General features: G+C 38.3%; 1 protein-coding gene across 4 annotated transcripts in view; it reads left to right on the forward strand.

Annotated features, from left to right (window-relative positions):
• LOC149944056 (E3 ubiquitin-protein ligase MARCHF8-like) overlaps window positions 1-12,595 on the forward strand; it is a 71,488-nt gene extending 58,893 nt beyond the window's left edge. For 3 of the 4 annotated variants that reach the window (XM_090174718.1, XM_090174722.1, XM_090174720.1), the window contains 2 exons: window positions 3,974-4,360; window positions 7,487-12,595. In XM_090174718.1, coding sequence (XP_090030844.1) covers window positions 3,974-4,360; window positions 7,487-8,212 — 1,113 coding nt within the window. In that variant the 3' untranslated portion in view covers window positions 8,213-12,595. The remainder of the gene's footprint in view (window positions 1-3,973; window positions 4,361-7,486) is intronic. The other variant, XM_090174719.1, reaches the window with a different exon arrangement.
• The last annotated feature ends 1,499 nt before the right edge of the window (window positions 12,596-14,094 follow it).

Genomic DNA, 14,094 nt, shown 5'->3' on the forward strand with positions numbered 1-14,094 from the left:
ATCGGGGATTTAAGTAATATCGTGAAAATCGGGGATTTAAGTAATATCGTGAAAATCGGGGATTTAAGTAATATCGTGAAAATCGGGGATTTAAGTAATATCGTGAAAATCGGGGATTTAAGTAATATCGTGAAAATCGGGGATTTAAGTAATATCGTGAAAATCGGGGATTTAAGTAATATCGTGAAAATCGGGGATTTAAGTAATATCGTGAAAATCGGGGATTTAAGTAATATCGTGAAAATCGGGGATTTAAGTAATATCGTGAAAATCGGGGATTTAAGTAATATCGTGAAAATCGGGGATTTAAGTAATATCGTGAAAATCGGGGATTTAAGTAATATCGTGAAAATCGGGGATTTAAGTAATATCGTGAAAATCGGGGATTTAAGTAATATCGTGAAAATCGGGGATTTAAGTAATATCGTGAAAATCGGGGATTTAAGTAATATCGTGAAAATCGGGGATTTAAGTAATATCGTGAAAATCGGGGATTTAAGTAATATCGTGAAAATCGGGGATTTAAGTAATATCGTGAAAATCGGGGATTTAAGTAATATCGTGAAAATCGGGGATTTAAGTAATATCGTGAAAATCGGGGATTTAAGTAATATCGTGAAAATCGGGGATTTAAGTAATATCGTGAAAATCGGGGATTTAAGTAATATCGTGAAAATCGGGGATTTAAGTAATATCGTGAAAATCGGGGATTTAAGTAATATCGTGAAAATCGGGGATTTAAGTAATATCGTGAAAATCGGGGATTTAAGTAATATCGTGAAAATCGGGGATTTAAGTAATATCGTGAAAATCGGGGATTTAAGTAATATCGTGAAAATCGGGGATTTAAGTAATATCGTGAAAATCGGGGATTTAAGTAATATCGTGAAAATCGGGGATTTAAGTAATATCGTGAAAATCGGGGATTTAAGTAATATCGTGAAAATCGGGGATTTAAGTAATATCGTGAAAATCGGGGATTTAAGTAATATCGTGAAAATCGGGGATTTAAGTAATATCGTAAAAAGTCAGGGGTTAAGTCAGCCTGTCAGGGATTTTATTAGCCAACAAACTTTGCATCGCACAGAAAAATGAGGTATCTTCTCTTGAGCGCTCATGTCTGGCACCTTTTCCCGAGAGAGACGTTCTCAGTATGCTCTTATAAAATATAATTCAGTTTGTGATATTTAAAAAAAAATTGTTTCACTTTGTACTTTTACCTATGAAAAATTACCAGTAATATTACCAAAACGGTCAGGGATATTACCAAAAAATGGTCAGGGATAACCTGGATAAGTCAGGGATTTGAAATCCGAAAATTTCGTACGAACCCTGAAGTCAGTCAGGGCCTCCGAGCGCGGTCCCCGATACAATATTAATCTCGGGCCCCAAGTGAGCAGCGATTACAGGATAGGGCTCGGATAAGAAATTTTCCGTTCATTTCTTTTTTATCCATATCCGAAAATTATCCGACTAAAAACTTGTGTGTTGCATATTAAATCGTATAATAGTCGTAAATAATATCCAATATAATATAATAATAATATTTTCCGAATTTTCCCCTTCCGACGGCAGCAGGCGCTAAAGCGTCTAACCAATGAAAAATGTGCACAAGATAATGCACGACTTTCGACTGGTTGCGTTCTCCTTGTGTGGGGTGCCGTGTTAGTTGCTCATAGATCTAAGAGAGCTTACGTCAGCGTGAAAACATCATTTATTTACGTCAATCAGCTCGTTGGTATTAGATTTTTCCATAAAATATATCAATAAAAAAATTAAAGTAAAAACCATTTTTAACTGCGTCGCGAGCTTAAGGTTTTTAGTACTTAATTGCCACGCGCGTTTCCAAATTATTTATCGACTGCAGCGCGCGCTCTCTAGCGACATAGAAAAAAAAACATTTACACCTGACCTCTCGTATTTTATAGAAACACCTAAAAATTCAGGTTAAACCAGCTTTACCTCATAATGTAAAGGTAGTGTCACGCGCAAATACGTATGTATGAAATCGTCCAATTATTTTTCTTATAACCTCGCGTGTTATGAACTTTAACCTTGAATATCGCTCGTATCACGTGTAAAATCGGTTTTTTAAATTTTCGTACTGTCAAGAGTTCTACATAAATAAACTCGCGCTTTTGAGTGTAGTGCTTGATATAAAACACCTAAAACATTATCTGAAATAGGAAATAGTAAAAATATTTCGTATATTAAATCATAAATCCACGAATTCCAAACCGTACAGCTACCTAAGAATATGTAAGTATAATATTACCCTCTGCTACCATCAGTGTTACCTAAATGTCACTTTTTTAGAATAAAGTCCATGCCAGTGGAATAAAGTAGCAAATATGGCAAAATGTGAGTGACAAATAGTGACTAATAATCAGTATATGCATTTAAATGATGTAAATAATATCTTTCAGATATGTAGCATCACTTACATGCGAGATAATGTTTCAGTTTTTCACAAAAGAACCATTAAAAACTTACACCCTAAAGATATATAGCAGACGAATTCAAACTCAGGAAAAATCGTTGTAAAATAGCCAAAAGAAATAACTAGATTGGGCTACAATTGATATTCTAGCCCAAAACTGGCAACTAATCCAGTATATTTGTCTAAAATAGCACAAATATATTTTTCCTTTGGTATGTTTTTTTATTATTATTAAAATTTATTATTTGGCATATTAGCCAGTAAAAGTATTATTCGCCATGTCGGTATTTACCACTTTTTGCCACATTATTTGACACCTGTCATTTACCACTTCGGAACACAGGGTACCATCCGCTCATACTTCGGGCAGGAATTTAACCTACATTTAACCTATTGTTGTATCCCGTCAATAAAGCGAACCCAATCGGGTCATTCTTAAATTGGATGTCCGAGGCCTGTGTACTCGTGACCTCGGTTGTCCAATGGTAATGGCGTTGGGACGCTTACCCAAAGGTTGTAGGTTCAATTCCTGGCCGAGGTGATATGATTTTCTCAATCACTCTGATATGTAATCATGCGCAGAAGTATTGCTTGGTTTAAAAGAAACTTCTGTAATTCTATTATTTTCTGCGCATTTAAAATATATGTATATATCGTGCATTTTCTGGCGTACAATTTTCACGCCCGTAAAACTTTCAGCAACACTGCGTTAGCGTTCTCCTTGTGTTTGTTGCTCCTAGGTATATATAATTATCTCATTAAAGCAGCAGTCGGCTCTATCATTACCACCTGTATTACGATAAGACCCTTGTTATTAGAGACGGCAATGAATCTATCTATCTAACGACTTTACTGGAGATCGTGGTACCATCTATTAATGGAAAAGGAAGCTAAAATTCAAAAGAACGGAACGATAACATCGTCAGACAACCATTGTAGAGTATTATAATTAGACAACTTATACTCTACTTAGTGAACTTTAACCTAAATTATATATCCAATCATAAGCCTATCAACCCTAAGTTTGAATCGAAAGGCAGTGTTGGTTCAAGCAAATGACGCGAAAGTACAGCGCTAAATCCACCCGGTGGCGGAAAATAGAAACGTAACGCGTCCCGCAATGCATGATGCCAGCTGCTTTGGTAAGAGAGAGGCGCGTAGAGAGAGAAAGGGGGAAGGAAGAAGCTTCAATTTATCTCTACCAGGTGTCGATACTATCGCCTGATTTCTTCTTTTTCGCCCGTCCAGTGGTGGTACAAAGGGCGCTATGCGCGTTTCAAACTGCGAGGTTATGATCCAATATAAATTAATGTAATTTAAGCTATCGTCAAATTTACAATCGAGCCAATCAACGCGAGGGGTACTTTTATGTCCCGCCTTTAGGTCAAATGTAGCGTAAGCATCTTGTTTTGATTTCGACGCTAGCGACATCTGCTGAAAAAGAGCAACTTGACGTCGAGGCGACACTTGCTTTAATCTAGGAATATAATATAATTTACTTTAATCATTTATGAAATTTAAATGTCTTTGCAGGAGTTTTCATCGTCCCGCTCTGCAGTTCTGGGCCACTGTCCGTCCGTCCCGATGATGGATCGACGGCCCTCGACGACGACGCTGTCCGGATCTTCGTTCGGCCCTAACTCGGTCTTGACGCCGGTGCCCGGCGCGGGGGGGCTGGGGCCCAACCAGTTGGCCTTCCAGGCGTGCGCGGCCGCGATGATGGAGCGCGACATCTGCCGGATCTGTCACTGCGAGGCGGACGCCGACTACCCTCTGATTTCGCCCTGTTACTGCGCCGGCAGTCTGCGGTACGTGCACCAGGGTTGCTTGCAGCAGTGGATCAAGAGTTCCGACACCCGCTGCTGCGAACTCTGCAAATTCGAATTCATCATGCAGACCAAGATTAAACCCTTCAGAAAGGTAGCCTGCCACTTGTCAGAGTCAATTTTATCGAAGAAAATATTGAAGATGGATAGCGACTCTTTAAGATGTATCTCGGGGTTCTGAAGTTATGGCTGTCTAACTTACGGTTAAAGGGAATTTAACCTTTAGTATTTCGGTCGCATCCAAATTATTCTATTTAGCTTTTAGAAAACCTGGAAAGTCAAGGAATTTGAATATGGGTCTAAAAATCAGAAAAGTCGGGGAATTCAAAAAATTGGTCTACAAATCAGGGAAATGTCAAGGAAGCCTTTTGATAAAATATAGGTTAAGAAATACAACATTTTGTCTCAAAATAATTCAGGGAAAATCTGGTAAAATCAGGGAATTTTAAAAATTAACCTATAAATCAGGGAAAAGTCGGGGAATTTTAAAAATTAATCTAAAAATCAGAGAAAAGTCGGGGAATTTTGAAAAATAAGTCTATCAGGGAAATGTCATGGACGCCTTTATTAAAATACAGGTTAAAAAAAACTAAATTTTGGCTCAGAATAAGTCAGGGAAAATCTGGAAAAGTCAGGGAAATTTAAAAATTAGTTTACAAATCAGAAAAGTCAGGGAAATTTAAAAATTAGTTTACAAATCAGAAAAGTCAGGGAAATTTAAAAATTAGTTTACAAATCAGAAAAGTCAGGGAAATTTAAAAATTAGTTTACAAATCAGAAAAGTCAGGGAAATTTAAAAATTAAGTTTACAAATCAGAAAAGTCAGGGAAATTTAAAAATTAGTCTACAAATCAGGGAAATGTCATGGAAGCCTTTACTTAAATATAGGTTGAAAAATACAACATTTTGGCTCAAAATAAGTTGGGGGAAATCTGGAAAAATCGGGGAATTCGAATGTAAAAAAAATTGTGGCAACCCTGCTTTAATATATATATATTTAATATATGAGGCTCAAAGGGCCAACAGAATCAAGTGTTTTGAGTTTGCGGGCTATCTCCCCACTGGGCGAAGGGGTTCCTCTTTCTATAAAAACTTGTAGATGTTAACGGTAATAGTTAGTGTAGGTAGCTGTTGGCCTGCGTGGCATACAGGGCTTGCCACCCCCCTCCTACGCATTGTAACCCGGCCACCTGAATTAATGGCTTTAAAAGTCGCTTGATGACTTAGGCCTAAGGTGGTGCCCTGGATATTAGCCTAGCTGATTATTATTATTATTAGCTGGTAGATATACCAGAGTCACTTGATAGAAGGGGATGATGTTAAAAATATTCTGTGAGTCTTTAAGTCATAACATTACCGAAAGCTACTAGGCCTCAAGTACTGCGAGATAAAAAATCGAGTTGCTATTCCTCATCTATTTTCTATGGTTTTATCTGCTCGGTGTCCTTTGCGTTACATGGTGTATGCCTGTTTGGGGATTTATATTTCTGGCACGACCACTGACTTATCTTCAGGTTTTCATTTTTGCAGTACTTATCCTTCTAGCTAATTTAAACCCTGTAATAGGCTAAACTTGAATGCATGACGTATCTATTCCAATATATTGCTAGACCCTAAAAATAGACCTTTTTATAAAGTAATGTGGCCTTCTTGTTTAAATGTTGCTCTTACGTCATAGTCTCTTACTTTTACAAGCCTTCGAGTGCACGCTTTTTCTAGTGTTGTAAGTCAGTAAATTTTCCGGAAAATTTTCCGTATTTTTCCGAAAAAAATAAAAAAGTTTTAATTCCTTGATTAGTCTAATATTATTTGCAAATTTAAATAAAGCGGCATTTTCACCTCATTTTTTCGAATCTAAAAGTAAAACTAAACCTCTAGACTAGCTTTAAACTGATTAACAATGTGACACTATTAATGTTTTGTAGTATGTTTACTGTTATTAGACATTTTATATCGATAAAAAGATAAAAACATTCAAAACCCTTAAAAAGTAATTTGTTTCAACTTTTTATTTTTCCGATTTGCGGATCCGCATTTTATTTTTCCGGAAATTTAACAACTCTAGCTTTTTGTAGGGCGCGTGCAAAATCGCTCGTGCGAAGAATATACCAATAAAGCAGTGTCTTGTGACGTAAGAGCAACATTTGAACGAGTTGGGCCAGTCCACTCCGAAGGTTTATTCGGAGTTTCCTCCGCATGCCGCATGCTAGCCACGCTCGGTAGTGTTCAACCGTAGTCAATTCCTAATTTTAGCGCTTGATTTTTCTGTATTTCTTTAATCGTTCCCGCACACTGTATGTCCTCCTTGAAATCCACGAACGCACGCGCTGCATCTTTGTAACGTGCATCTTTGTCCCGATGTTGCCATGACTTGGAAATGACGTAACGGTAATACCTTTCACCAGGAATACATACCTCGAATTAGGAATGGCTATCCTGCCGTATTTCCGACGGGAAGATCTCGGGGACCGTTTTCAGTGACGCGTATGAGAAAAAATTCCCCTCTTTAGGAGTTTCAACCCCGCGCAACCTCCCGTTTTTACAACTGTAGTTTTGTTGTCAACTCAGTAGCGGCGCCAGCAACAGGCCGGGGTAGGCCTGGGCCTACTTGAAATTTTGATAGGGGCCTCCAAAATTTAATATATGGGCCTCCAAATTATTTAATATCAGAAAATTCTGTAATTTGTTTGAGAAATAACTTATTTATTTATTAATTTTTCATTATTCAATGCGAGTGATTCGCTTAACGACACTGCTGTTTATATTCCTTCCAAAGGTACGAGTATCTTTAACAGTAGTTTATTTTTTAGTTCTAATTTTTTCGTCGCGTACCAATTTTACCCAAAAGTTGCACCACTTGCTTCAAAAAAATTAAATAATCCACGTGGTCCGTGGACGGATTTGAAAAAATTGTGGTTGGGGGGCCTCCAAATGGTTGGCCTACCTCCCCAAAAATCCTGGCGCCGCTTCTGTGTCAACTATACTCGGTAACTCTGGGTAGTCCAGGATATTTTTGTTCGGAGATTTTTAAGCCAATGAAACTCGTAAGAAAAAACACGTATGCTCTGACGTCAAAATGCTCTAGATAGAGACGGAAATCGGCCGAGATAACCCTTCCAAGTTCGAGTTACGTATTCCTGACTTTTACCAATTTTATTTTTCCTTCGTCCGCGTCCTCCGTGTCCATTTGGTCTCTAACGCGTCTTTTCGCCCATCAAAGTGGGAGAAGCTGGAGATGAGTCCCGTGGAACAGCGTAAAGTCCTGTGCTCGATCACCTTCCACGTGGTGGCCATCACCTGCGTGGTGTGGTCGCTGTACGTCTTAATCGACCGCACCGCGGAAGAGATGCGCTCCGGGGTCCTGGAATGGCCCTTCTGGACCAAGTTGATCGTGGTAGCCATCGGCTTCACGGGGGGACTCGTCTTCATGTACGTGCAGTGCAAGATGTACGTCCAGCTCTTTCGCCGCTGGAGGGCCTTCAACCGCATCATCTACGTGCAAGACGCGCCCGAGAAGATGGCCATCAAACTGGCTGACCTCGGCCCGGCCACCGTCACGCCGCTCAACCCCAACCTGCAACGGATCAGCTCCGAGTACGAAGTCCCCGGGAACGTCGCCCGCTCCTACGAGAAGCAAGCCGGCTCCCCGGTCGAAGAGTTCCACAGTTGCCACAGCGGCAGCGTCGGCGCCGTCAGCGAATCGCGAGCCGCCTCTGACCCCTCCTCGGCCGCCCCGACCGGAAGAAACTCCAATTCTCCCAAAATTACCAAATCGCTGGACGATTTAACGTCCGCTAAACCGCGCCAGTCGCCTACCGATCCGACCAATCACTTTTACACCGTTGTCCTCCTGCCGGAGGAACCCGAAACTCTTTCTTCGGCCGGTAACGATTCGACAACGATCGTTTGCGTACGAGAGACTAACGACGTCGACAAAGTTGTCTGAAGACCATCACGAAATTCAAAATACATTAAATATAAAAACGAGCCCGACTACGTTACTAAATTCCGTATTGTGTACATAGCTCTAAATTCTGGTCGTTGGGTGGGGCACCCAAAACTGACTGGACTTATATAAATAGGTATTATATACGAAGCGTCAATTTCTCTAGTCACGAAGATAAAACGTCGAATTATATCTTCGGTAGTGTGTAAATATTTTAATTTTTACGATTTTTGTTTCCACGCGCAATCGCTTCCATTTTTAACGACGTGACACGATAAACCAAAAACGAAACGATAAAAAAGTAATATTTATAAGTATACCGATCTTTTGGCAATTTCGTCAAATTATACTGGGCGACTCTCATCTCTTAATCTTCAGAGTTCCGCAAAATATTTCTCGGCATTAAGTGGATCTAAACACCGGTTGTGGATAGCTCGAATCGCATCGTTACCTGATTTTTGTAAAAGGTATTCTGGTGATAACTGGTTTTGTTGCTGGTGTTTCGGGGCAACTACAGTCGCTGTCTAGCGAAGGTCATATCGAAGGATGGTTCGATCATGGATTAAATTTTAATCCGTGGTTCGATAGTTCTTCTATGATTTGCGAGCTCATTGCGTTAGCGCGTGTTGGGTACTTTTTTAAATGTATAACCATTTCGATTTGGCAGAATGACCAGATAAGGTTGCGTTGTACTTTTAATACGGTATTTTATCATAATTAACTGTTTCCGATTTATAATATTGGGGAGTTTCAAAATTGATAATTATCTGGTATTTTAATTGGTAACTAAACTTAGCAATGGTTGCCAATTTTCATTGGTCAAAAATAAAAGTAATTTTTAAAGCAAAATACCGAAATTATTTCATACAGTAACTTAATTTTAACTAACCCTAACCTTAATTCACTATAACCACTGCCTAGCCTAGCCATGGATTCGAAAAAGAAACAAGGTTACGTAAATTGGACACCGTTGCTATATTTAATCGCTTAAATACCATGAACTGTTTTTGACATATTTTGTAGTGTACGCTATGAGTAACTGGACTAGGTCTAATTTGGAAGAAGAAAGTGGTTCCAAAATTTTAAAAGATCTCTTTAAATCTCTAAAATAATAACTGAAACGAAAGAATGTTAAAAGAGTAATGGCACTGTGACGTCAAAGGATGTCAACCGTACCTTTTCGTATTGATAAAACATCTGCGCCCTCTAGTAATTAAGCTTCTTTTGTCATGACGAAACTTTCTAGTACACTTACCATTATTTTACGGGGACTAGGGACTTCCAAACAGAAGGGTAAACGTAACTTCAAAAGACAGACAGTATTCGTAGATTTCGGCTTAGGCACTGCACTTTTTTTGTTCCTACTTATAAGCCTTTCATCTCTTAGTTATATCATAAGTAACGTAATAAATATAAGTATTCCACTTCCTATTCTCACAACGCTAAATTCTTTAATGACAGTAATTTCCACAGCAAAGAGAGAAAGATTGGCCGAGTTTTCGGTTACGCAACTTCCGATTACTCAATCACTCTACGACAGACTATCTTTAACCGAAATCGTTCAATGTCTTACTTATGTTATTATGTTACTTATGGTAATATCAATAATGCATATATTTGTACTTCAGCACTAAAATTATGCTCTGAAATCTCAAAATTAGTTTCTGATCTCTGAAATAACTGAGATTCAAAATCCCGTTCGTAAACAAGCCCGATATCTCATTGGTTCCCTAAAACTGATGTCTTGATTGAGGCATTAACAATAGTAGTGCCTACCTGGATATATCACTTGGAAAAAACCTGACAAGCAAATGACTTTTGCGACAGTAGCGCCGCTTCGGCGAAGTTAACGGAGAATTTCCGAAACTCCCGTAACACGTAGCCTTCTACAAGGCAGAACCCGTAACAAACATTTAGGAAATGCACGCGGAACGCTAGAGTGGTATATCCAGGTAGGAACTACTATTGTTAATGCAAGATTAATCCTTCTCTCGAAGTATAAATAAATTAATTCTTGGTTATATAATAGCGATCTCAAATAAATGAATAATTTCTTAAAGCTTAACTTTATTGATTCGAAGCAAAAAATTGCTGTAAATGAAATAGAAAATACTTCAATATTGAAACAAAAGTTTTACATTGGACTAAACGCTATTTAAAAAAAACGCACAATATTGGTCGTAAACTGCATAATTTTAATTTTTAACATCTCTATACCCAATTTTAGCTTAATTTATATACTTAAGTACTTAAATTTTTTTAATTTAATTAAAATTAAAGGAAAATTTTGAAACAAGAAATGGTGTCTTCGAAATGTAGGTGCTGTTTTACAGGTGCATTAATTTCACTTTTAAAAAGAAATGGCGAGTGCTAAAAACCAAAACCTTTTTTCTTTGAGAATGCGTTTTGTCGAAATGAATGATGGGTAAATTAAAGAGTGACGTCACGCGGTGTTAACCGCCGCGACATAGCGTGACCATAGGCAAAAGATTATCCTTAAAAATTCCTTAAAAGTCTGACGTAATTTGTACCCAAAGTGACGTAATTCTGCGTTCGCGACATATTTTCAAAAGATGGCGCTACCAGTTGAGGATTACTTTTAAGAAGGCGTGTTATGACGAGGGTAACCCGTCACCTGAAAGCAAAATCCACGTAACTTTCTACACATCTGTAAAAGAAACGTGGATTTTGGTTCGTCCCATGGCAAAACCAAGTAAACGCCATTTTATTAAATTTGACAATTGTGAGATATTTAATTTTCTTTTATATTGATTAACACCAGCCGGTGTACATAAATTTACTACTGAACTCGAAATTTTCGAAAATGGCGTTTACTGGGTTTTGCTTTTGGACAGTCTAGTAATGCTAATCTGGAAAATATTTAGTCTACGGCTTGACGCGTTCGTAACTTCTACCCGTGATTAATTTCGGCACGAAATAATGATTTGATTGACAAATCGGAAAACCCCAATTATTTAGCTTAGCTGTTTATCCGTATTGTCATACAAGAATAGAAAAAAGTATTTAACAATGTTTCGCGTGCATAGTTGGTATTTTCCACTGGCCAAGAACATGTGTATCAATCCAGGCGCCTCGCTCGGTCGCCGTGGTAACGGATACGTCACCGTTGTCATAGCCACAAAAAGCGATGGTGAAGTCAATTTCCTGTCGTAAACTTCAAATTAAACCACGTTATTAGGGCGCCGATAATTCGGGATAGGGGCCCAAAATTAATGGTCCCTTTGGGAGCTAATCCCAAATTTCGTAACGTTCTCAGCTAAAACTTAAAAGTGGGCATTATAAGTCAATTTCCTGGAGTAAACTTTAAATTAAACCACGTTATTAGGGCTCGTGCGGCGATAATTCGGGATAGGTGCCCAAAATTAATGGTCCCTTTGGGAGCTAATCCCAAATTTCGTAACGTTCTCAGCTAAAACTTAAAGGTGGGCATTATAAGTCGCTCGATGACTTGGGCCTAAGGTGGTGCCTTGGGTATTAGCCTAGCTGATTATTTTGTCAAAGTTATAATGTTAATTTTCTTTTTTTTTAAACTATTATAATTGTATTTTGGTGGAATTTTAAAATAATGTGAATTCGAAATTTTAAGAAGAATTAATATTAACAGAAGTGTATTGGTTAGGAAGAAGTATCTAATGATGTTAATCGCTTGAAACATGTATTTTCGTAGGTTCCCGCTGATTTTAAAAATGCTTTTTGAAGAAAAAAAGAAAAGTGCGAACCAAAATTCATCACATAGTGAGTTTGTAAAAATATTACATCTGGTAAATAATTATTTGGTACATATTCTGACGCAATGTGATTTAAATACGTGCGGTTAAATTTGAGGTAAATGGGATAGAAGATACAAGTTTCATTTTTATGGCCTAAAATATAATATATACTTCTGATATTAAAAAGTTTCAGTTTCAATAACATTAAAAGAAAAATTCTAAATTAATATTTGAATACCGCCATTTATCGGTATCAAAAAATTTAGCACAGAATAAGGCAGAGCGTTCTTAAAATAAGTCTGGCGCCAAAGTACCATCTTGGCCAATTGCGATAAAATAAAAGCGCAAATCAAAACTATTGAATTTGGCTGTCCTTGTGGTATTTGAAAATACCTTTTAATTGTTATATTATGATTAAGGTCGAAAGTAATTGTAAAGTTATGCAATGGACGTTACGCAATTTGTGAATGATCTTGGCGGGCCCCGATTGTGTGGGGCCCCCTCTGCACGGGCCCTTACGAGTGGGGGGGATGGGGAATGTAATTACTAAAAATGTGACTATCAAACATTTCGTGAAAGGTGAAAAAAAATAAAGAACGCGTGTACAATTTTTTATATTCATGAAAATAAAAGGTGTTTTTACAGTTACAAATTTCTATTTATTTTAAGGAAATTATTTTAATCAGAAAACTAAATACATGTATATGTCTAAAGATCAATAGGTATTTACATAAAATAAAACCATAAGAAATTATAAATGTTTTTCTCCGCGTCACGAGCTTAAGCTTTTTAGTATTTTATCGGCACGCGCGTTTCGCACGTGGACTACAAATTTCAAAATCTTTATCGACTCGAGCGCGTGCGTCTATCTTCTGTAACTATAGCTAGTGACGTCGCAAAAACATTTACACGTGACCTCCCGTATTTTATAGAAACACCAGTCCTATAGGTAAGGTGCTAACATAAATTCTTGTTCGACTTGATAAAAAGATACACGCGCCCCTTAATATTTTAGCCTAAAGGGCTCGCGCATTTATTTTATTTCAGGGAGCTCGCGCAAAATTGAAAAAATTAGCGAATGAGTAGATAAGTCCATTATGAAAAGGGATAAAAAAGCTAAACCCTAAACAAATTCGAAGAAAATAAAAACTTACTAATAGCTCGTACCGATAGGTCTTCGAGCAAACCAAAAGACGCGAAACTCGGACCAAATAGATCTTCGAGTGCAAAACTAAATTAAATTCAATAAATTAGCCAGAAATTTCAACGGTAGACCGGTTTCGTCCTATTTGGGACTCGTCAGTACCGTGCGGGAAATCTGGCTTGCGACTATTAAACCGAAAAGAGAAACTAAGCCTAAACATAAAAAATTGCGTAGCAACGGAAAGCCGAAAAGGGGGAGAATGGTGGAGAATAGTATATACGAAATGTACCGTTTCATTGCAGTCCATAGGTGGTTCCTTTTAACGTTACATCGCGCAAAATTACGCTAAAATATCAAGACGCGCGTGTAACGTTTTTACTAGTTGAATAAGACATAGGCTGCGTTCTGTAACCCTCAACGAAATATCTGACAAATTATTTTCGTTGAGACCGTTGCTAAACATGACGTAGAATCTTTTTTATTATGATTATTCGTGATTGTAACGTCTGGGACAAATTCAGTCCGCTCGTCCACCTTATTAATCAGGGCGAGATATGTGTAACGGCCACGCCAACGGGGGATACGTGGGGACAGGGGTGGGGACACCCGTGGCGGAAGTAGACCGACCACCCGTTGGTGGATTGGTGCAAAGTTAGTAAATTTTAGGCTACAAAAGGTTGCCTCGATACGCTGTGGTTGCTAAGGGCTAAAGTTGGTAACGAACATCGTGACGTCACTGAGATGAGATCCTATTGAAAATCAATGGGATCTCATCTGGGTGACGTCAGCAACAGACGAATTTTGGAGGCAATCCCAAAATTCTTTCAAACCGTTTCTCGATCGAGACCCCGTTGGGATTGGTGGTCGTCCTCACACGGCCATCCACAAACTCAGCCTCCCAGACGCTTGGGATTACAGGAGTACGCCACTACTCGCGGTGACGTGGGATCTTGTTGAACGCTTTTTACGCTTGTTGTGAATTTTGTAAAATATCGTCTGTCACGGCG

Source organism: Leiobunum rupestre, chromosome 5, assembly GCF_980474605.1.
Source record: "Leiobunum rupestre chromosome 5, qqLeiRupe1.1.hap1, whole genome shotgun sequence".
NCBI lineage: Eukaryota > Metazoa > Arthropoda > Arachnida > Opiliones > Sclerosomatidae > Leiobunum > Leiobunum rupestre.